At 41.2% G+C, this 25,443-nt stretch overlaps 2 protein-coding genes and 1 pseudogene across 2 annotated transcripts in view; 1 reads left to right on the top strand and 2 right to left on the bottom strand.

The window, feature by feature from the left end:
• Window positions 1–10,304, bottom strand: part of LOC111273676 (uncharacterized) — a 74,152-nt gene extending 63,848 nt beyond the window's left edge. The window contains exon 1 of the mRNA XM_022855530.2: window positions 9,472–10,304. The gene's annotated coding sequence lies outside the window, so the exon portion shown is untranslated. The remainder of the gene's footprint in view (window positions 1–9,471) is intronic.
• Window positions 10,304–23,714, top strand: LOC147753812 (histone H3-like; annotated as a pseudogene).
• A 122-nt stretch (window positions 23,715–23,836) lies between these two features.
• LOC111273680 (histone H2B-like) lies at window positions 23,837–25,394 on the bottom strand. Its single transcript, XM_022855537.2, has one exon. The coding sequence runs from the start codon at window positions 24,950–24,952 to the stop codon at window positions 24,578–24,580; it is 375 nt and encodes a 124-aa protein (XP_022711272.1). The 5' UTR covers window positions 24,953–25,394; the 3' UTR covers window positions 23,837–24,577.
• Between the last annotated feature and the right edge of the window lie 49 nt (window positions 25,395–25,443).

Here is a 25,443-nt window from a genome sequence, read left to right as displayed (position 1 = left end):
TATCAGCTAGGGCAAGGGACATCGAGGATCGCGTTTAGCTGTAGGCGTAAACACCGCGGTCCGTTGGCAATATTTAATGGCAATGGGTACGTTTTACCGAAATAAAATCCGTCGAATGGCGTATAATTGATATGTGCGCAGAGTGTAATAGGCGTGTCCATCTTTTTTACATGCGACATAATTTCCTCTAGTTAAAAAACGAACGAAAGATGGTTAAACTACATTTGTCATTTAACGATACGGATCGCCACAACACTGCAAAAGAATTGGACTAACATTAAACTATTAGCGGAAGTTAGGTCTTGTCCTGAAAACGATAGGTACAAGTATCAGTTCCAGCTGCTTTTAGTGTCGTACCCATATGTTGTTGATCCTAATTTCTTCCATCTACAGTTTATATGTAGTTGCTGTAAAAAAAAAAAACAGATGCGATGGAAGATGATTTACACTATCATTTATATAGTAAGTGTGTTTTTATCATCTAGCGAACGAAGCCACTCTAGCGTGTTAAGGGAAATCTTCAAGAAGATGATCAGACGGTTTGCTCCTATTTCCGAGAAGCTGTCGTCCATGTTTGGCCATTCTAGAAACAGAGCGAGGTGGGGCAATCTTCAAAGCCAATGACGGCGGCAACAGCTGGAGCAATGACAATTTAAATAACTGCAAGGTAAAAGTGACACCTGTAGAAGGTCAAAGCGCCCGGAGACATCTTACGTATATATATGTGATGGCAATCAGAGCTGGTGTTATCGTTGTTACAAGTCGCTGACTGCGTGAACAATTCTCAAGGTGTGCCTCGTGCCAGTAAGCCATGGTCATAGCTTTGGCGACAACGGAACCGAATCGACCTAGCCATTTGGAAGCTTTTCTCTTTAGTATATATATATGATTATGGCTGTGTTATACATGATTGTGAAGTGTTTTTCATGGGAGAATTGAAAGCCAACTTATTTGAAGACTGTTTAAAGGTTGTTCTTAGTTTGTCTACACGTTCCGATTTTTCTCGCTTTCAATTTGGCAATACAGTACGTGCTAACTGCGCTCTAATGGATAACCTGCAACAAAAACACGTTTAATCAAAACTAACAAACTGTTAGACTGTCTAGGCAATAGACCCCGTTCTCACGCAGAGCTTCTATTTACTAACTCGTACGTTGCGTGAGCGTATATATACTAGGACGGATTTGAAGCGATGTGAACTTTCATATACACTCGATACATGGACACTTTTGACTATGCGTGTCTATATATGCACGTGCTACTTTTATGGCCTCCCTTTCAGTGTGACTACGCTGGAGGCAAAGATGGGGGGCGGCCCCTTTCTTTGCAGGCTAACCGACATCAACCACTTTTGAAATCCAAGCACTACATTTTCAGTTTATCAGAATTACGAGCTGCGCCTGCGTTGGTGTTACTAGTTTATAATGGCGTTTCAGCGTTACATATACACAAACATACTGTGTATAATCGTACTGTGATCGTTGTGCAACGGGGTGGGGCCTCGGGGAAGGTTATCTTGCGTAAAAAAGGTCCACAAGCCAACGTCTCATTTTATAGAAGTAGCGACGTGACACGCTATGATGAGGCGGCCACCCTACAAATATAGCGCCTACCGACTGCCGGTCAAGACGCATGGCAGAAGATGGGTAGCCGTACCTCTAATTGCGATCAGTGAAGTGTTCCGGGCTACTTGGAGAAGTATCGTAGCTAAAATTACAACTTTGCTAGATACTAGGTTGTTAGCTCGTAGCTATATCTAATGCGGTCGAGCAGGTGTTGCAGTTCGTAGTGTACTTTCGATGATGATTCCGCGAAACGTCGAAGAAAAGCAAAAATCAGTTGTTTAGATGGCCTTACGACCTTAACAATTGTCGCACGATGCCGAATGCAGCAAACAACCGAGTGATGAGATGAATACATATAAAATGAGAAGTTACAATGAAGCACATAAACGGTCCGCTACGTATGATTGTGAAATGGGCAAATAAGTACGCGATTTTTGAGTGTGTTACGCAATGCGACAGGGGCATATTAGAGGGCCTTCGTCCAACAAGAAAGGGTATAATGGGTGTACGTTAAGAGGTAATAAAGTAGATAGTTAATAACAGAACAATAAATTAATTAATCATTTGGTTTACATCAGTCACTTGGCGGATAATTTAGTTGAAAAATTCAATCGTTGGTGCTCCTACAAAGTTCGATAAAGCGTTAAAACTGGGGGGTTCAGCTGGCAGTACTATGAACAGAACCAAGCTTATGGGCCCACTGTGAAGTACCGTGATATTTTAGTATCCCCTTGTTCAAAAGCTCTCTTCGTCTCATTTTCGGTCTGAATAACAGAATGGCTGATGATAAGATAGAGATACTAAGCAAACACAACAGCAAGCACCTGGTCTCTAATGGCGATCGACTGAACCCTGACCGATGGATGTCGTATATATAAAAATGGACTTTGGATCTGGATCTTTTTTTTGCAGTTCCCTCATGCTGCTTGCTTTTTCCTTCCGTTGACATTCATTGTCTACTTGATGTTGTAACTAACTGTGGCGTATCGCATGTGGCTTTGATGACAAATGCACGGCTTGTGCCCCGTGCCCCTTAAAAGAAGTCGTCCCAAACAACGTAATCGAATGTGCTTGCCTTATTGGATGCTTCTTGTCTACCCCTCTCTATTTCGCGCGCCAACTGTCTACATTCAATCAACTGCAAAGCACCGTTTGTTCATGGAGTAACCAGAGAAAACATATGCAGAACTACGCGTGCACCCGGACGGCGTCCAATGGCCGCAGCGGATTACCAACGTCTGCCACCGGTATTTCGCGGGGTGCGCGGCACAGCAGACACGTTAGCAGAACAAGGTATCGCAAGCAAGTACAAGGGTTGCAATCTCTTGTGATCTGCTCTCGGACAATTTTCTAGGTAAGCAACGAGAAGTCGATGCAAAATATTGATGAGGCAGATTGTGACGATATTGCCAATCCTGACCGGATAGCACAGCGTCGCAGAAAAAATCCTCCGAGCGGAAAATACAATCTCGTCCAAAAACTCCGAAACTTTGGCCCGATCTGGTTTCATTGCTTGAGGCCACTATCCCTTGTCGGCTTCGGAACAACAGCAGTGTCTTGAACGGACTCTTCCCCTCCGTATCGCCGTAACCAATAGATTTTCCTGTCCAATCTATTTTCGCATTGTTGCTTGCGTCTAATTTCGTGTCTTCGCTTTCTAGTTGTATACCCAGATTTCTTTTATCACTGCAGTGAAGTGATCAGCTACAGCGGAGTTAGTAGATATCTTTTCTGCGTAATTCTGTGAATCCTTTCCTTTTAAGAGGACGAGATTTTGTTTGTTTGTTTGTTGTTGTTGTTGTTGTTGTTGTTGAACTGAGAAAAAACGTAGATACAAATAGCCTGTTATACTTTCCCCTTTCATTCGATTCTTTTATTTCTGCGGAAATATCCTTTAACCAGCGAACTTGCGTACTTCTGTTTCCGCTGCTTTTATTTGACGCCATTTGCCTTCTGTCGCATCGGAGCTTCGTTACCTGTCCGAAACGCCGATGATGCCTCCGTCGACTTCGGTATGGGTGTAATAATTTGGTCCGGTTTTATTAACAACTCAACTCGCACCCGCGCATTCGATGTAGTGGCGTACGACAGTCGTCTTTCAAAAAAAACCAGCAACGAAAGACCGTCGTATTGTTCACAGGCAAAAAAGCGAACAGCAACCGTGAGAGAAAAGACGCTCGCATGCTCTTTTAGTGTGTAGTTGCTGCGTCTGCCGTCAGAATCGCGCCGCATCTTGCCCTGACGTTGCCACTGCTGCGATGGCAGCTACCCCCCAAAAAAAAGCTAACAACAATGGCGACAATACTACTACAAGCCAATGGACATCGATGCGGAGCGTCATTCGAGCATGGGCCTCACAAGCTTACGTGTTGGCACTGCCATTACTGCCGCCGCCGTCGTGAAGCAGCCGAAGCAAAAAATGATCAAAAATTGATTTTGGTATTTTTCATTTTTTACTTGCTGTGTCTTACTTCATTTTTTTCTGTTCTTTGCTGTGCTGGCTGCAACAACATACACACAACAACACGAGTATTATCTCTTGGTCATAACTACAAGCAACGGCGCGGTTTGCGTTACGAAGCGGTGAACTTGGCCTGTTTGTGGTTGGCTCAAATCCAATTCAATATGACTACCTAGTCAGGATCTCGTCATTTCTGTAGCCGCCGATCTGTGCGCGATCTTGTCGTTAGCATCCAGCCAGTGGCTGGAAAGGCACCTTTCGTTCTAAAACGATCCAAAATCATCCTACGCCTTTAGAGGTGCTGCGTCTTCGACATTCAAGCTATACGCATCAGCAGCAGCAGCAGCAATCGGATGCTCCGTAACATGTTATCGACGGGGCTTCAGCTCAAGAAAAAAATGCCGATGGCGCAGCATATGCCCTAGAGATGCCTCTCAAGGGCAAGATGGATCGATTAGGTTAGAATTGGATATGCGCTCCTGACTGGTGGCCACTCTCTGCTACTATCATTTTATGGTACTGTTGAAGCCCTCGTTCGGATCACCTTTTGTTGGCCGCATTGCTTATCGAGCCGGATATTGACACGATGAAGTATGTAAGAATCCCGCTGTTGGTAAGCATTTTTTGGAGTATTTGATATGAGTTAGTATTGACTTCGAGCAAAGCGAACGGAACTCACGAAGACAGACGTTTGCTGCTCTACGAAAACCATAACTCGGAATATTAATCATTGGGCTTAAAATTTTTAAACAACTTTTGTCTGAGATTTTTGTCATGCACTTGGAAATCGGTTATTTTGGCCGAACTAGTTTATCAAATCGATGATTATTCGTTCAATCTGTTCGTAGGTCATTAGTTTAAAAGAAACGTCATTGTTTTTTATTTTACTGTTGGTGTTTGTTGTTCCGTGAAACGACCTAATGTAAATAAACGTTGAAAATGACTGATATTATGGTTTCTACTCGGATCTGGGTGCAGTCGTATCAGGTGTATAATCGAGATCCGCTATGACTAATAAATAGTTTATATGCACCGTATTCGGTGTACGGAAATATATACCATGCGTACCGTATGTCCAAGGAGGGCCCCATTAATGTGATTTTCTTATAGTTCCTAAAGCAATCCCTTGCAAAGCCATCGAAAGCTATCTAAAATCAATCAAGGCCGTCGCATGAAAGAAATACGCGGCGACAAAACGGACATTTTGATAGAAAGTTGCTATGGATTTTCCCGTCTGCCTATATCCTCAATGGACGAGAACAATATGACAAAACAAATGATCTGCTTACTATGTTATACCATATAATCATTTTTCTTCAGAAATTCAATTTAAATTTCTTGCCATCTTATCGCGTATCGTTTGGCTATTGTTCTCCTATTTTTTTTTTTTTTTTTTTTCGTCTTTATATACATTTTCTCCTTGCGTACTAAACTGAACAAAAAACTCGACGATTAAACGACGCATACATGAACGCCGGCATCGACGCACGCCAGCTAGCGCGAATTTGATATTTCATTTGATATGGTCAGAGTGTAGCGCCATCATAGACTATTACCTTTACCTCCACTATATTATACTACCGCCTCTGCTGATGTCCACATCTATGCATCTATGACTGCACGCGTGTGTCAAAAGAAAAATAACCTTTTCCAACGGCAATGGCTCGCCGCTTCAGTCAGCTATAGTTTGTAGGCTACCTAGAAAAATCCGTTGCCACTAGCGCCGTCGCCGTCGCCGGCGGTGGACAAAAGTCAATCGCAAAACGAAAAAAAAAGTCCCTTATGGATTCGCTTAATGTCGCTTGCATATCAACTTATAGTAACTTATCTGTTATGTATGCGCAGGCAGGATTCGGTGGGGCGATATCATGTCACCGACGGTTCGTCTTCATTCTTTCTCATCCATATGTACTGCACGATACCATCATAGAAGGCGATGTTTATGCCTTACGGGGATTGTCCATCCATCTGAGCATGTGGATCTCGCTCCTTGTCTCCATCGGTTTGCTACATATGGATCTGTTCAGCAGACCCGAGCGGGTAGATCGCTGCCGCCACCGCCACCACCGCCACCGCCATCGTTGTAGACACCTGCGGTGCGCGAAGACGCTCCTTCGCGGAGCAGAAGAAGACGAAATGCGGGCTACGATCGATGGGGGCAGTTAATATGCACAAAAGCGAACGGAAAAAGAAGGATATCGAGAGAAACGGGGGGAAGCTAGAGCGAAAAGCGTCATGATTCATGTTGCGGTTGTTGTTGTTGTTAAGTTGTGTCGCACTTTTTTGCGTGTTGAGCGGTTACAGCTACGGAGTAGAGCAGGTGCCCGCGACGTTGTGCTGGGACCGCCTGGGCCGGTGGAGGTCGCCACGAAAGGATGTTGGACAACGGGAATAGAAAACGACTTATGGGATGGGTTATTAAATTAGAAGACACAAAATATGACAACAAGCAACTGTTTGTTTTGAGAGGTGCAAATCACGGCTAAGAACTGATTTTAAAGGGGTCGTTGCGCCTGAATGGTGTTCTCGTCGTCCTTTAAGTGCCTATTTGGGTTCGTGTGGCGAACGATGTGCTCAATTTATGCTTAAATTGAAAATATGTGTTGTTCATAACGTATGTTCGTTTAAAACAACTAAAATGCTTACAAACCTGATGGCACAAATAGGCGTTAGTACTGCGAAGCCGTTCCAGGCCTTCTTTTCCATAAGGAACCATGTTAAGGCGATCTTGTTTGCTGCCTGCCCTCTGCTGATAAAACGAATGGCTTTCGTTGTTGATTACTTACTTAAGCGCGAGCCACACCACATCAAAGAAAGCAATTTTTTTACTTCAATTTGTCATTGTATAATCGATCAACTTCTAAATGATGTATTACTTTGCCCTCTGAACGTAATCACCTACCTTCGCACCAGTCGACTCACGGCACCGTAATGATAATGCCATTAGCAACATTGCATTAAAACCAAACTGTAGAAGTTTTTTTTTACACGGATTCAATCACAGGTTCAAACAATGCTCACACAAAATATCAGAGAAGGAAAGCGACGACGAGCTACAATAAAACGTTGATCTAAATTAGTACACACTTATTGTTTGGGTCATTCGGGCTATATGTGATGATTATAGCGAATGGATATACCTTCTAGCTTTGATTGTTTAGCCGGCTCATTTTCCAGGACAGAGTCAGCCTCCTGGAACGACGAAATTTGGACGGAGCGAAGCCACGCTATAAGAGCCTACGGCGATTGCAACGGCAGCGGACGCGTAAACGCCGAAAGAAAGTGTTCAAGTTGATTTTTTTTTTATTTTTCCACTTCGCTCTCTTCATCGAAGCGATGAGGCTTATTATCGGCTCGCTCGCCTACCCCGCCCCCCGCCCGCATTGGAGCCAATGCTGCCCCCTCACAGAATGTTGTTACAAAGTCTCATCCAAGCAGACATTTATTTGCTAGTCTATAGCTGTTGGCTGCTGGCATTGTTGCTCTTTCAAGCTATGCCACCTCACTTGAACCAACAAAAACAATGATGTTAAACATATATCTGTGAATGTTGATTATACGTAGCTTCTCTGATACCTGTTCGAACAAGAAAAAATAACGCTAAGTAAGATAGAACTTCCGTTCGGCGGCGTCCAATGTTTCATGGACGAGAACAACGTCGAAAACGTTCGTACGACGACCGATAGGAACGTGAAATCGGTTGCACGGGCTAAGTATACATCTTGTCAATTGGCCCTTAATCAGGACCACCTATATTGATAATGGCTTGTTAGCTCTATGCGGCCAACCATTTATTTCTTAACTACATCGAAACACGTCATCTGACAGTTGTTAAAAGTGTAGATCAATAATGAAAAAACAGCGTGCAATAGCGCAAATCAAAATAGTAATATTAAAATAAACGCGATAACGGACAACTAATTATCTGGGAGCGGCAAGCATTCAATTTCAGCTCAAAGGTCAAATAAAACCTAAAAAATATACTCATATATACTGAATATCATAGTAAATAGTAGAGATGTATAGTAATGAAAATTTACCTTAACATAAATACTCAAAATTGTGATTTTTTAAGTAGCAGTATAACCAAATCTGGCTGCCGTTTGCCAAATTCTTCGCTCTCCACCAAAGTGCTTTAATCAATGATGCATGGTAATTTTGAGATGTGTTTTTTTTTGTATTAAAAAAAAAACTAATTCTTTTATTATAAACACAAACGTATCGCCCACTCGTTCAAATAGGTAAACACTTCGATTATTGGCTCTATCTATTGTGTATCGATCTCTGGCTAGAAGCGACCAGCGGGTCGCTGCTTTAAGTCCAGCCGACGACACAAATGCTACTCAATTTTGGTGGATAAAAACATTAATTTATATGATATGAGTACACTGGATTTCACGATTTCGCTGCTAAATGTAAAAATCTATATTAGCGTTGGTCCCTGTTTTGGTTATTCTCCTAAGTCCTGCACTGTTAGATATGACCCACACGCTCTTTTCCGGGACAACTATGTCGACGCGTGTTCCTTGTCAGAGCTGACTGGACCACTAAGTTGAACTTCACTTGTAATATCTTCACCACTGGCGCTTTTTTTCGTCGTAGAGATTCCATGCGCCACGAAACGACTGAAGTTTACATTCGGTATATAAATGTATATGTAGATAAATCGATGACCATATCATATGCGCGAAGAGTAAGGTTTATCCGGAGATAAAAGCCATGGTATTTAGTAAGAAGTAAGTTTGCTTCGACCGTCGTTTTGTACTGACTAGTCAATGCGCTAATTTAGCATCCTGTATAATGATACAATGTACTTAATTAAAGTACTCTCCAGTAAACTGGTTTCCTATATTTAGCATAAATAAAATCATGAAGTTCGCGATCGAAAGAGGAAAATGTCATATTCCATTTTCTAGTACATAAACTGATCTTTAGCGGTTATGCCTAAAAAGGGAAGGTTTTTTAATGGAACCTTTAATTTCAGCGTTTGAAAATGAATTTTAAATTTGACTTAATAATATGTTGTACGCCTTTGGATGTTTGAATAACAAATTGCATTGTACAGTATTACTGGTTTTGGACATTGTTTAGGCTCTTTGCGCTAAGTGACGCAAGTTCGCTCTGCAGACAAATGTCAAAACCTTGAAACGGCTTTTACTCATTCTGATATGTGTAGAACCTGCCAAGCGGATCTTCTATATTTACCTTAAATGCTTTGAGTTCTAAGTCCGACATTGCCGTGGGGCATTGGTTTGTAATACTAGCTGCTCTTTACTGCACAAAACGAGATGCGTTTACGCGCGACCTCAAACCTAGACCGTCTCATCACGTGTTTCCAAGTTCAGTAGATAGATACATTATCGCTGCAACATCTACGGAATGCACCATACGAACAGATCTTTTGAGTTCTAACTAGCTTGTCATCTAGTATTCATCCAAACTTACCCCTTTCTTCGGCACACAGTTCTTCCTGCTGGCGTTGTTTTGTATCTTGTAATTCAAGTGTGTGGTAAAATATTTTGTCGATGATGTAATAATCCACAGATAGAGTCACTCGTTTTAGTCACAATCTTACATTTTTCAATTCAACTTTACACGTCATAGATGGCATTCTTTGTCCTCTGGAGGCGATAATTACTGTGCGTGAGATCTTCAATTAGGTCAGAGCTTGACAACCTTTTCCCTAGACCACCATCACTCCTCAAGTTCTAGGTGTACTTTAAACTAACTCTTTGACCTTTGCTATATATTGCTCACGAACGTTCAATGACCTCCGGCGACTGCGAACTTCAACACTACGAACAAACACGTCTGTTCTTCAATGGTGGTCCGAACCAGCGCCCAACCCTTCTCGGAGCCCTTTGCAGACCGCACTCGACTATAATATTTTGCCCCCTTTATTTTTCTTCGTTTCAAACGCACTTCGTCTTCAGACTCGAACAGAACACGCACCCTGATCGAAACACACTTTGCATCCTCATCCTCTTCTTCGGCCAAGCTTCACAATATCGTTATGACAACATACAGATATATCGATCACTTTCGCTTTAAACTCACCGGATAATAATCATCATCAGTTCGTTTTATACTGAAGTTTCACGACGGCCAGTTAAGGACCAGTTGGCCAGTCTTTCTGCCTGTCCGTTGTCGGTTGTTGATGTCAGTGTCATACTACTGTTGACTCCTGTGACGCTGTGCGCGAGTATCTTCTTGCGTCCGGGTCGGTTTCTCTCTTGCTCTGTGGGTGAAGCAACGCGACAGTGATGGAGACTCGACCATGTGCTGCTTAGCCGGCGGGTCCCGTTATTCGCTGGCGGCTGCTGCTGGAACCGCCGCTGCTACTGCGTTCCAACCCTCACCCCTTCCAGCGGCCGCACGCGTCTCCCCAAAAGTCCACGCGGCGGTGAGTGGCACCAACTTCGCCATCGCCAGCAGCACCGGCTGCCATGATGTTCCACCACAGATTCATGTGTGAGGCCATCGTTTCGTCCCATAATACCCCATGTCAATGTGAGGGACCAGCGATCCGGACGGGATAGGTCGAAATCTACCACTTTATTCGGTCCACCGATAGACTCATCGTAACGAGAATGGAATAGAGAAATAGAGAGGAAAAGGGGACGCAGAAAGAGGTTTACTAGCTGGAAGCTTTTCGAGTATTTGCAAATAGTAAAGATTATAGAAGTGCCTGGAAGTAGTTCAAGCCGGCGGATTAGGTCATAGAGGAACAAGATTTTTGTAAGTGTGGACCTTATAGTACGAAGCAAATAATACACAGATAACACACGGTAGATCCGCAGACAAAAAATACTGCTGTAGTTTTTGATCTATGCGGAATGGTCAAATTTTAGAAACCTACCCGTATTTCCGTGCTAGGTACTCTAGCAACAAATGAATTGATAAAATATCGATGCTTGATTGTCTAAAATATAGTAACTATACGATACCCATTGTAGTAGTCTTTATAAGCAGAGTACTTGCGTATTGTAATATGTACAATAAATTGTTATATATATATATATATATATATAAAGAAATCTGTCTATTTCCTGCTGTGGTTTACATCTTAGGTTTTGACCGTTACTGATATCATGTCATGCTTGTTTACAGGTGCTTCCTCTTATTCAGTCTAAGATCTTCCCTCTTATTCTCAGTTTCCTGGATCTTAGTTCCAAGGTACCTGCAGCTTTGGTCATCTGCATAAGGATGATTCTTGCCTTGGCTTTCGAAGCCGGTATTTCATCTCGAAGCCTCATTAATCCTTCTGCGTTTCATATCATCGAGTTTAGATCTCCCTTCGCCGAAAGCCCTGCTGGAACAGCATTGTAATCCCACAACGTCGTGTAACGTCCGTGCAGTATACACGGTACGGTCCCCTTTTGCATTTCACTAGCTGCAGCAAAGCGTCCAGCGCGTGAACCCATGACGCGTCAACGTGGTTCAGTCAACAGCCAACTGAGTGGTACCATCAAGACCACAAGCAATCCACGCACCTCCCAGTTGCCCTTTCCCAGCGCCGGCAGCGTGCGCCGCTGCTGCAGCCGCTACCTCTGCGTCGTATCCTAGACGCGCATGCGCTGGAGTTTTTACAGCTGGACCGGACGCACAGCGCACGTTCGCGAGTCACCGCCGGAGGAGGGCTGAAGTGGTTTTTACAGTTGGCACGCCGCGCGACCGGGCGCCCAAGACACAGAGAAGAGAAGCGTCGGGTGGTGCTGGTGGCAGTTTTTAGGTGACGCGGGACGCGGGACGCGGGCCATGGTGGCTCCGAACTCGCCACCGGGCGGTGGATTCGACTGGACTCAGCTTGCGGTGCTGCTGCCGACGGCTGGCTGTCTACGTTACTATTGCCTGCCTGCTGGCTGGTCTGGTCCAGACGCCGTATCGGTGAGTTCAGTTGGGTGGGGCATTTAGAGGGTTTTAGAAGGGGCCATTTAAGGAGGTTTTTAGAAAGGAGGGGATGGATTTTGGGTAGGCTACGCCGCCGTGGCAGAGGCACTGCCTTCTAGTAGAAGGGGCAAATATAGGGACTGAATACGGGGGTGTACAAGAAACGGGCGTCAATGGGGAATATGGCTGTTTTTGGCTATTGTGAATTGGAGGTATGGCTGAAACCCAGTTTGAGGGGTAACTGTGAATTGGAGACAGTGGGGGAGAGAGAGGCACGTAGATTTGTGGCGGCGCTTTGCGATGATGGCGGCGGAGGGCAGTTGAAAAGAAAACGGTTTAAGGGGGCGATTTCGAGAAGAAACGATGTTGTTGAACTGAAGGGAAAAAATACATTTAGAGTAGAAGAGAAGGGGTGCGGTGAAGAACGATGGTTATGGGCTGGCAAGAGTCTCTGATAAGCGAGATTACGGATCCTGTTAGACTGATCTTCCCTTTGTCTGTTTTCCTGTTCTCCCTGTTTCTACTTCGGAACCATTGTGTCGATTCGAAAACAGACAAACACGTCTAATCGTTGATAATGAGAGAGCTCAAAATGTTGTGTTGTTTCGGACATTCCTTTAACGCGAACTTTAACATCTACTTTGCTTCTCTCCTTCTGTGTATCCATAATATTTTCTTATATCTACTATTAATACTCACGTCCAGCTTAAGTGTCTCATATAAAAGCCGAAATTAACATGTGAAATACGTAAAAATGTAAGCATAATTACCCTAGTTGCTTTCTATTTTTTCTGTTATTCCATTCGTGAATAGAACCCGAGTAAGTTTTCAAACCGGACCAGGTAGAGTTAAAACTCAGCGGCGCGATATTGCAAAGGGGTACCCTAGGCATGATACCGATGGCGTACATCGATGGCCCAGGGGGCAAACGGGGCTCACATTGGGAAAACCAGTGGATTTTTAGGTGCTGATCTAGCTCGCTTGCCTTGCTTTGCTGTGATCAGCTATATATCGTATTTGCGCAGAGCTCTATACAAGCATTTTTCGTACTTTCGAAATTTCGCTCTCGATTGTTTAAAATTTGGGCGGGACGACGGCACAGTCAACATGCGTGAACAATGCTTGGCTTGAATCGAAACAGTGTCATGCTGTCGATTAATAAGGAAGACGGCGAGTTGTGTAAACACCGTAAAATGTCAAGTGATTAAAAGTATATATTTTGCCGGTAAGTGTTGGCTTTCTCGTCTTACCAGATAGGCAATGACAATAGATAGTCAACACTCTGGTTTTCTTCATTATTATTGTCACTTTACGCTTCTTAGTAGCAAACATATGGCGATTTGTTACACGAATAAAAGGCGCGATACTTTTATATGGCTAGGTATGCTTTGGAAACGGTAACTAACTGCTTTTCGAAACTCCTCGGAAGGCCTGTACCGTCAAAGTTCCCAACTCGTGAAACCTACCGAAGCCGGGCTAGAAATGACCCAGATGAGGCTCAACAACAACGAACTATAGTGGGAAACAGGCCATTGTAGCAACAGGAAGATGGGGCTTCGAAGGTAACAGATTCGGTTGCCACTTGAGTGAGCAGCGGGATAAGGGACAGCAGGACGCCAGGCTATGGTCGAGCAGGCTAACGCTGGGTTTGCGTCGCCAGAAATGTGTTTTTGTCCTGCCCGTGGTTAAATAAGGATACCACAGGCCCCGGAGTTGGCTAATGCTGCACCATGTAAAAACAATCTTGTAGCGATCAACTCGCTATGAACTGTATGTACCGTGCTTCTTGCCAAATTTAGGCTTTTACCGAAAGCACCGGTTTACCACTGGTGTGTAAGGACGGCTAAGTTATTGGCCATCGCACACCAATTGTGATCCAAGAAGAACAAGGTAGACCACCTGTTGGGAACAATCTTGTGGCACTAAGAACCCACGGAACCGCAGCAGTAGCTCGAATAATGGGCAACAGAACTGTGCAAACCTTCTTAATGATATATATATATATATATATATATATATATGTATATAACTTGCCAAATCTGAATAATAGACGAACGAACTTAGACAGTACTCTTTTCTCTTAACGTTCTGTTTCACTAAACCAGAATTGAGCGCAATTTCCTACGTAGCGTTGTTCACCGGACGGTTAGTAAATACCTGGAACCCGAATGATAGGATATACATTAATTTTTTTGAGCATATCCTGTGTCGTGAATGGCGATGAATTACGTACGCCTCAAATATTATATTTACTCAAACCGTTATTAGGAACCGCTATTTGGAACAGTCGACTCTGACTATTGCTCCAGCCATTACCTGGCTACTAAAACAAAACTAACAATGTATCTGAGAATAAATATACAGGTCGAATAAGAGAAGAAGGACGTTGCTTCTAGAAACCGTTCTGTGAAATGTTATTATCATAAATATAAACGACGGACACGCGAAGCTAATTAGCCTTACACTTAAATCAAAAACTATGAAAGAGATTTTTGCGAACGACTGCTCGACAGTTTACGTACTTAAACAACACTTTATAACTACTATATAACACAGTGTTAAGGGACGAATACCCGATGTGGAGCAGGAATATATCACCTTACCCATAAAAGAGTTAGGTTAGTGCAAAGCTTCTCTTTTACTTGAAGATCACTACATTTCACAACTCCTGCAACAGTACCCGGGGAACTTCATAGACAGCAAAATTGCCCCTGACAACAAAAAGACGCGGATCATTCCTTGTTATCTCCACCTAGCCATCCGTAGCGACGGAGTTAAATAAACAGCAGATTGGCGTCACTATCGCTCAGGTTTATGCCCTGTTTTATGCTATCTTGCTGCTCAAAAAGACCTAGGCCACTCATTTCTGCAACAAAATGGTCACTTTAACAACCACCACGTTTTGAAAAATCAAGCGTTTTTTTTTTATTTAGCAACTAGATCCATGCGTGTTGTGTTAATTGTAACTTGTCAGACGTGATATTCCCCCCCCCGAGATAATTGATACTATTGAACAGGTGGATAGAGTAATGCCATCAGCGTGAGTAACACAAAATTGTACTAAGCCAACTAAAATATACTAACTCGAGATCTGTTTTGTATAATTACTAGATAGCGTTAATATCTCCATGATATACATGTTTCATTCAAAAGTTTGAATGAAATATCTAACAAGCAAATTAATTTTTTCCTCTTGCTTAGTAGATTAAAATAAGGTACATACTTAACTGCAAAATCACTTAAGCTTGTGAAAAGGTGTGGTTCAGGTTGCCTTAATTGTCTTGGCCAAAGCCTAAAGTAAATAGGACGATCAATCATCAGATAATGCCGAGCACGTGAAAAAATATATCAGACTGTGACAACGAGTCCGGAAATCGGATAACTTTTCAATTGGGGCTAGAACGATGCTTTTTGCATATGTGTTAAAAATACTTCCATTTCTACACATTTATCCCAAATTTTGGCAGCTTCTGGATAGCTAAGTACCCACCATTTGCTTTCCCATGCATTATTTCCTTGTGTATGGCTTCTCAAAGGAAATCTATAGCGGGATATGCTTGATTATCAGTTGCTTCTTTGGGCTTCAAAAGCTCTATGTTTGTCACAGGTTAATATATACATAAGTAAGGGATTGTCGGATTATATAAGTGCTAGAATTTACTGGATATCATAAAAAAACAATTGGTCCCGCAGGACAGAAAAAAATGACGCCAGTATATTCATCAAAGACTTTTCCATTATGTAACGTAAATGGGTCCATTATAATTCATTAATTTAAAAAACAAATGTCAATTACAGCCGTCCATGCTGAGTCCAAGCTAAAACTATATGGGTCACTAATGGTATCGTGCAAAGAGGTTGATCATTTATCGAAGCTAAAAAGAAATGCAAAGATGCGCCTTTTTACAAACCTTGTAGACATAAATAGAGAAGGACTCATTTCTTTTACGTTTCGTCTCCTTCCAGTCCATGGTACGGACATTCGCCTTACTAGATGCTGGATGCGACATTGTGGAACTGAATAAGCCTAGTCTAAGGCTAGTCTGAATACGTAACGAGCGGCTTAAACGACAGTCGTTTTAGAATATAAGAAGTACACCATGTTTGACTGGGGCCCTTCTCATATAAAAATACGTTCGCTAGTTTTTTTTCCGAACCAAGTTTAATTTGATAAGAAAAGAACATGATAAAAACACTTCTTGAACTTGCATATTTGCGCTCTAATGACGTTACAATTAGTATAAATAGAGATTCTACTAATTGTACTTGTACCTAAAACCTGAAAGCAGGTTACCCCGTTGCAGGCCGCGTAGGCAAGGTTGCGTATCTAGCTTCAGTCTTTTTGAATACTGTGTTATGAGTGCCGGCCGATTTTATCAGTATATTTTCGTGCTCTGTTATTCAAGTGCTTACTCCGGTAACTGCGAAAAAAAAGGCCGGAGTGAGCGACGGATATACAAGCGGTGGACCACTAAGCTCGAACAGACGACACACGACTACACGGTGGAAAAGCGTCCAGATATCGTTTATAAGTAACAACGAAAGAAATAAACAACTTGTTTTTTTAACAGTGATGCGAACACTCTTTTCCCCCCATAATAGTACAGTAATAAAGTCTTTATTTACTAAACGTGGGGACATGTAAAATCCTAGTGGTCCGAGATGTGGCGCAGACACACAACTCATTTCGTGCTGGAGATGGGGCCATCCGTCGTCTAATGCAGTGTTTACTTAAGCAAAGGAATCGAAGCTAGAGCTTGAAGCATTTATTAGCATATATAAACACTTTTGGAGCATGCCCGATGTATGATCATCTTAAACTGTGATATTTTTTCGAACTATTGGTCTTTGGTCAGGGCAACAATGCAAGGTAGCGCAGCACATTACTACGATGCGAAAGTTGCGTTAGACTTGAAAATTAGGTCACGAAATGTTCAGTTATGGTCTTTGCATTTTCGAACGTACAAAAGAATCGGTTAGACAATTCCCAGGTTGGTCATACATTTTTAATTGAGTCACAAGTATGTCTGGCACGCGGCTTTCTCTAATTAAAGACCCTGGTAGCGTTTTTTTGATGATGAACTTTTTATACCTTGTAAAAGTGCAATGTTGCATAATTTTGGTGAAAAGAACTACTCAAACACAATATGTCAGCTTGAAATTATCAGTCGACATAATAAGATACATGGATGTGTTTTGCTCAATAAATCATCATATTATTAGACAATTTGTGATAGACTAAATAGTGCTCTGAATGTTATCATTAACAATCTTACAGTAATCTTTAAGGCCTTCATTGAAGACAGTCCACAGAAATTTTTATAGATAATAAGACAGTCTTTTTAGGCCATATTTCTACTTACACCTGAATAGTGCACCACATATGCCGGTGCTATTCTGAAAAAATACTTCAGCTTACAATGTTAAGTCTCAAAGGAGATCAAAGGTAAATACTCAGTTAATATTCTCACGAGTATATACGATAACGACATCCATTCATGTATGATCTTGTAGATTGAACAGTGTGATCTTATATCGATATATCGAACCGCTTTGTTGATCTGCGTGAATAGAACTCATGTCAATTATTTTTCCCTATGTACATAAACAAAGCACGATAAACGCTATAACCCGAAACATTGCGTTAAAAACTGAAGATTGCTCTCCAAGCCGCCAACTTTACTTAGTTTAACCGAAAGTCTTTCAGGAATCGGTTAAATCAAGAGGAAAATATAAATTTAACTGGTATAATAAAAGATGTTATGTCAGCAACAAATGGCCGGGGTAAATAAATGTGATCGAAAAATCCTTTTAGTTCACAATGACGTAACTTTTTTACTAACACAAATTGCGTTGTGCTTATGTACGTTTAGCAGAATTAGCAACAGCGATTTCTGGTGTCCTTCAACCAGAAACTCGAACAGATAAAAAATACAGTTTACAACGAGGCGTATAATACACCGACAAAGCCATCTGTGGAAATTCACGAGAACTTCTTATATTACTTTATATCTTGTAACTTCTCGGCGATTGAGGAAATTTGTCCAGATAGGTACATGAGTTTTTCACGTGGTCACCAAGACGGCAAGTTCTAGGAAATACCTGAATGCGGTCCTTATAAAATTTGCCGAGATGCGTTCGACTTAACGATCGTTTGAAGTATCCGGATAGCCTCCTTGCTGGACGATTAATTAAACGCCTTCGACAGTTGCTTGTGCTAAATTTTTAGAAGACATACGTACGTAGCACCTCAAGGAAGCACTTTTATCAATGTGATACCTTTTTACGAAAGTTAGCGGCAAAAACTTACCTGTAAACTTAAACAGTGCAACGCGCAAGTTACCGAGCCAAGTTGCACTAAGGGGCTATGTGGTTTCCATATCTGCTGTCAGTTTATTATCACCTGACCGCCGTCTTCGATACCGAAAAGGTTATTCTTGAGAGCTAAAAGGGTCAAAGTTTCAGCACATTCGATTTCGAAGCCTTTCAAGGATTTTCCTAAAGCACTGATCTCTAAACGTAGAACAACATAGCACATATAAACAGACATTTTCGTATTCGCAGTTTTACGTTTCATTCCCAATAAAGGAAGAAGTAGGTAATCTGTTTTCAAGAATTTTAATTTGATTAACATTATCCATATACATTACAATTCTATCTTTATTATGATTTTTTCATTTTATCTAATAAATGAATTACTGAAATTTCGGACGCTTCACCACTGATGAATATGTGAACGGTTATTCCTTATTCTTTATTATTATATTCCGTATTATAAAATGATTACTATTTTTGGTTGATTCTCTTGAAATAAACAATAGCTTTTAACATATACTCACCGAACAATTTATAAAACAAGTCAACGGTAACTGTTTAGTTAGAACAGGCTAACGTGCCTATATACTGCTCGTACTCAAAGGCCATTTTATGTCAGTTGCGACCTTTTTACGTCTCCTTTGATGTTTTCAAGGTAACTGCCCAACGATAGATGTACGATTACAGGTGCAAATTAAGGAAATCCTCTTAATACGACATCAAAATAAGTGGATAAAGGTTCCTAACCAATGCTTAAATTGATGCCTGAAAAACCACTTTTTCAAAACAACGTGTGGAAAAGCTTGAAAGAACGTTGATTCCACGAGATGCAAGGAACCAACATACTCAGAAATGAATCAGTATTTATCGGAACAAAATTAAGTACATTCACTAGAAGATCTATGACTACAAAATATTTAGTGACCCTCAAAAGGATTTTTGTGGACAGCAAGCCTCTAATGGACTCGTCCCGCTTAACTACCGAAACCGTAGAGGGTGCGTCCCTGCCCCTTGAAGCCATAGTCAATGTCCATTGAGGTTACAGTCTTCCTCTTGACGTGCTTGGTGTAAGTGATAGTGTCACGGATGATGTTTTCCTAGAAGATTCGAGGACATTACGGCTCTCCTCGTAGATGAGACCAGAAATAGACTTGACGCCATCATCACGACCCGAATAACAAATGGCAGGTTTGGTGATATCCTGAATGTTGCCACAAACTGCCTTTCGATGACGCGTAGCGCTATCCTTTCTGAAACCCTCTACCGCGTCCAGACATGTTGATCGCTTATTTGGGTCTCAGCAAATAGTATATTGCTCCTAAACGCACCACCCCTATTTATAGCAGACAGCGACACCGCATGTGCTGACATGATGCTATCCAAGGCGCTCGATCTTAGCTCAACCAATCACAACCCCTTTCAAAGCGCGTGCTCGTCTCCCATTGATAAGAAAAAAGCACCAATGTCAAGTGGGTCGCGTGATTCGTTTCGAACTCTTGACTCGAAGAGTTTGCTCGACGTTAGTTCTAACACGTTCGTAAATCGGCGTTACATTATGGATTTCTATTTAGATTACGAATTGGTATAGAATTTGGTTTAAGGAACTTTTCTTATACCTGAATGAACTGGCTGTTAGTTGTGATTAAAAAGTGAATTAATTTGTATACTTTCTTTGCAGTTGTGCAGTACACGTACCAAGTATCATGTGTTGTTGAAGCCTTGGTTCGGGTAAACATTGGAGTTGTATTAGTTCGCTTATTGAGCAATCTGTGGTCCATATGAATGGAATTATTGGAATAATTTATTGAGAGAAAAAAGGGAACTATTATACATATATACATTACGTAAAAGTTATCTTGTCTGGTTAATCGACGCCATTGACGATTGGCCTTAAGTACTGCAATCGATTATATGAAATCGGATAGATTATTTTTCATTGGCGTTCATTCTTGGCCTTGAATGCCTCATCATTTTTAGCTCCAGAGTCTCGGTCTGAGCATCAATGGTCTGTTTGGAAAAAAAACGTTCAGTTTATTTGTGCTGGGTCTATTCTCGTTATTGGCTTACATCGCAACAGTGAGATCAAAACTAGCATTAAGGAAAGGTTGCAACTAAAACTACTGAGTTAGAAAAGACGATTGTCGTGACCGAAAGCATGGATGCATACCGAACTAGTAAATTATACAATATATAATATAATTGATAATTATAAGAGAACCCACACACAAAGGTAAATTCAGCAAGCTCATATGAGTTCGTTAGCGAAAGCGACCACGGAAATTAAGTTACCCGCCGTTCCATTTTGAATCTGACAAAATGGGTAAAAGTTGGTGCAAAAGCAAATACTTTACTGCGACACTTTGACACTTGATTATAATTTGTTAGAGATTACAAAAGATACTGCGATATCCCGGTAGCTTTTGACGTATTTTAAATAGAAGGTTAATCACACGTTAGCACTAAAGCGTAGTATGAGTAACCCTCTGTACTTCTCCAGTAAAAATGAACACGGGTGTTAGTAGATATTTTGCTCAACTATCATCTGTTGCCTAGACGATGTTTTACATTTTACTCGTTATATAACCCCAATGGAGCAACTATAGCAACCCTTAATTGCGCCGTCGAAAGCTACGCCTCATCAACAAAGCTTCATGTGGGCATTTAGTCCCGACTAATTGGTTCATCTAGCCAGTGGCTTGCTGGTGTCATTCGAGTAATTATATACCTTAATTTACCAGGTGAAATCTTGATTCGTTTAGATGGATGAAAGCAACTGCTATTCTCTTAATATCATCACAAAACTACTGTGATGAATATGCTAGTACGAGAAATATACGGTGAATACAATTGTGTAATTTTTAGCTTTAAACAATGTTCATAGCCGTACTACTATTGTACGGTCCCACGGTCCCATTGTACGGTTCAAACAAACAAAACCGTCGAAAAGGAGCGTGTTTTTTTTTCTTTTCTTTTTGAACTTAAAATGGCCTTACTATTTAGGGTATCTGTAAGCAGGAGTGTTGCTCTTGGTTCCTAGATATGTATACACAGCAATAAGATGTTATCGATCGAACACGCATTACCATACGCGAATCTACTTTTTTTTTTCAAGAATTTAATTAATGAAGGTTTATGATTTTGAGAAAATCTGCTTTTGAAACTGGAAAAAGTCATCCTAGATAGGCTAGTGTTTGCTGTTCTGTGCTTCGTGAAATTAAGCTATTCTATGTAATAGACGGTTAAAACTAACGGGTTTGCTATTAGCTTCAGGCTCTAGGATAACATTGGATACTGCTTATATCTGATATTAAAAAAGATGCAAAACACATTAGCACGTACTGAGATATGGAGACACAAGTCAAAGCATTTCAAGCAATAGGGTCCAGGTGGAGTCGCTGAGCTGATTCGGGTATCAGGACTGAAGCGACGCTCGGGTAGAAGGCTGAGTAGGAAGAGTGAAAAGCGTTTTGCCATTAGTGTTACACAATATGAATTGCGTGACTGGACTCGAATCTGGCTAGAATTTACTAAAATTTTAAACTTAAGTTTTGCAAACATTTCTTTCAACTGTCACCTAAAACATTTCATAAGTGAATAATGCTATTTTTCGTAGCGGTGCTCGATACCAATCGTAGATACCAATTATAGGAATCGTAGTTAGTCTTCATAGCCCAAAACTTTGAAATGTTAATTAGAAAAAATAACTAGTACGATAAATGGCAGTAACTCTTCACAATAAAGTTAACAGTGTTATATGAGCGAAATTAGATTAGTAATCGTTTTCTATCTAATAGTAGTTATGACATTAACCGAAATTGTTAGTAGAGCTTACAGATAGCTTGTTTTAGAGATATAACGATTGTGTATTCAAGCTGAAAGATTTTGCACATAGTAGAGGATCAATGCATCCGGAAGAGCCATATCTCTATTATCTCAATAATAAATCTGTAAAAATAAGTATGTGTTTCCATGTCAGTGAATAGCACTCTTATAGCCTATATTACTATTTGTGAATATGAAGTTTACGATTAATTTTAAAGCACAGCTGAAGCAGAGACATATTCAACTGCAAGATCTGAAAATGATGGCTCCAGATTTGCAGTCGGCGGCATAGAAAATCAGAGCTTTAGACACAGTTTTCATATGAGTTTCTTAATAGTACAAAGCAATTTTAAACTAAACGAATTAAAAAATCAATTCAATTGAGATTCGGAGCTAAACTTACTGAAAAAGTGGCCATTTTGAAGAACATGCATTTTACCTTCAATAGCTAATTATTGTGCAATTTACCTATTGTTTAACTACTCAAATTCCCATAAAAATTAATACAGAATATCGATGTCTGACACAATAGCTTATAACTAGGGGCAGTTTTCTGTTATATATGTATGTGCCATTTACTATCTAACTAAACACAAGAAACCTTTATCGTTCCACTGAAAGTACGATATAGTTCGCACTATATCAACTACATCGCTCAACTACAATATCTTACAAGCTAACATAAAAGAACATAATTTTCACTGCCAAAAAGCTTTGAATTTTAACAATCATTTAAACCTCTGTTAGTGTCTCTGAAGCGTCTTCCCAGAGGGCGCTGCTGCTTTCAACAAACCCTCACCATTGTCATCTTTAAGCTGCAGAGTATTTCGGGCGCGGTACATTCGCTCTTCGTCACGAATTCAAAATAGCTCGTACTAAGCAGACTGCCCACAAATCCACTGGTGGGAAGGCGCCTCGGAAGTAGCTGGCTACCAAGGCTGCTCGTAAGTCGGCTCCGGCTACTGGCGGTGTGAAGAAGTCTCATAGTTGTAGGCCAGGTACTGTCTCTCTCCGTGAGATTCGTCGTTACCAGATGTTAATTGAACTTCTCATTCGCAAGCTTCCCTTCCAATCCAATGAGATCGCTCTGGATTTCAAGACTGATCTATGCTTCCAAAGCTCGGCTGTCATGGCCCTACAAGAAGCATCCGAGGCCTACCCGGTTGGCTTATTTGAGGATATTAACCTGTGTGCTATTCACGCTAAACGTGTCTCCATCATGTCCAGCTCGCCCGTCGTATTCGTGGAGAGCGTGCTTAAATTACTGATTATTCAGAAAAGAAAAACGGCCCTTTTTAGGGCTACCACTTGCTGCAATATCAAACATTTTGCACTCGAAATATAAATAACAGATATAAAATATTTGAGAATCAATCTTAGCCAAATGTACGCTCTTTATATAATTATGCAATCTTTGTAAGTTTAAAACAGCCAGTTCTTACGTTTCGCGAAACTTCACACATGACACAGGTTAGCAGTTTATAAAAGTGTATTGATAAAACGTGAATTTATTTTTGATTGAATTGGTTTGATTTAATTGCTAATTTCTGTTACTCTTCGCAGTGTTAGAGATGATCTCAGTTTTTAGCGCTCGAATCCGTTCTTTCTTTCTAGTTGAACGGAAAGTCATTTGGTTAAAGAACATCTTATCAGTCTGAAGAATTATGGATTATTTTTTTGTGTTTAATTAACGAATAAAGTTGTATCGTTCTACCAGCATAAACTTTTTCCTTAATGCAACACGCTGACCGAAATAATCAAATTAAATTAAAAAACAAATTAATCGATTCTCAATGGCTATGCTTTATTGGATTAGTCAGGTCCTTCCTAGAATCGTTCCACTAGTATACGAAACCTACAAGTTCATAGCGGTTCACAACAAGTTTCTACTTCATTCAAAAGACTTGTTAGTTCCTAATATGTTCTTTTCGAGAATTAGCATCTTTTTTTCTTTAAATTCAATTCTATATATGTTCGTACCTGAAAAAAGTTAGTCCAGGCGTAAATACAATTCAGGCTCATCGCTTCTCTATAGTAAGAAACAATTAGGAGATAGCACAAAAAAGAGCAAGTAATAATTAAACGGGCTCAAAAAGTCAGGAATCACAATTTTTCTTTAACGAAAATCAAAAACCCTATAGCAAGATCTCGGTCCTGACTGACTCCTTTTCTTGGAACACAATGAGTAAAATATATGTTCACACCTCAATTGATATTTTCTACTATATAATCATATATTAGTCAAATCTGTTCCAAACATTAGATATGACCAGCCATTTTTTAAGAAATGAATAACCAAATATTGAGCATTATCTTAGTACCGCATTGTCAATCTTTGACCAAGCTTATGAGGCCAGATAGATGTTATGAGTCATCCAGATATTCTGCTGCACACGATACCAACGAACAGATTATATCGACTATGACAAATACGTTTCGCATTGGACAATTGAGTTTTTGTGATGTTTGATCTCGCAAGATGTGGTGGCCCTGAAAAGGGCCTTTTTTGTTTAAAACCGGCGATTTACTTGGAGGACGTGTATTTAGTGACAGCTTTGGTACCCTCAGACACAGCGTGTTTGGCCAGTTCACCAGGTAGCAGTAGCCTAACGGCAGTCTGAACCTCTCGAGAGGTGATGGTCGACCTCTTGTTATAATGAGATAGACGGGAGGCCTCGGCAGCAATTCTCTCGAAGATGTCGTTAACAAACGAGTTCATGATTGACATGGCTTTCGAGGAAATTCCGGTATCGGGATGGACCTGTTTGAGGACTTTGTAGATGTAGATGGAAAAGGACTCCTTCCTCCTGCGTTTCTTTTTTTTTTTTTCTGTTGCTCGGACATTCTTCTGGGCCTTACCGGCCTTCTTCACGGCCTTTCCTGACGGTGCAAGCGGCATGATCGACGAAATAAAGCCAGCCTGTGGTCCTGTCGTATTTATCTTAATCTATTGAGGCGATTTTGGCGCCAAAGTGGAGAGGATGCCGCTCGGGAGAGGGCATTTTGGTCGCTGTAACCACTTCAGTTGTTATAGAATTAGGCAATGCTCCATTTGGACTCATCTTACTCTCTCTTGCACTCATAGTGCTATAACTATCTCTCACTATATCATTAGGCCTTAGCGTGTAGAACTTCAGTCCTCTATCAACCGTCTCCACCGTCCGTTTCTCAAGGGGAGCTACTTGAATCGTCTCATTATTGTACTTGAACCAAACGAAACCATGTCTGGACGCGGAAAGGGGGGAAGTCGAAGACGAAGGCCAAGACCAGGTCTTCGCGTGCGGGACTCCAGTTTCCTGTAGGTCGTATCCATCGTTTGCTCCGCAAGAGCAACTATGCCGAGCGTGATAACAAAAAGACCAGGATTATCCCCGGGCATCTTTAGTTAAA

This window comes from Varroa jacobsoni, unplaced genomic scaffold, assembly GCF_002532875.2.
Source record: "Varroa jacobsoni isolate VJ856 unplaced genomic scaffold, vjacob_1.0 scaffold_214, whole genome shotgun sequence".
Classification (NCBI taxonomy): Eukaryota; Metazoa; Arthropoda; class Arachnida; order Mesostigmata; family Varroidae; genus Varroa; species Varroa jacobsoni.
This window is presented reverse-complemented; position numbering and strand designations above follow the sequence as displayed.

Coding starts and splice junctions, on each gene's coding strand:
- LOC111273680 (XM_022855537.2), bottom strand. CDS start 24,952: ATGCCGCTTGCACCGTCAGGAAAGGCCGTGAAGAAGGCCGGTAAGGCC.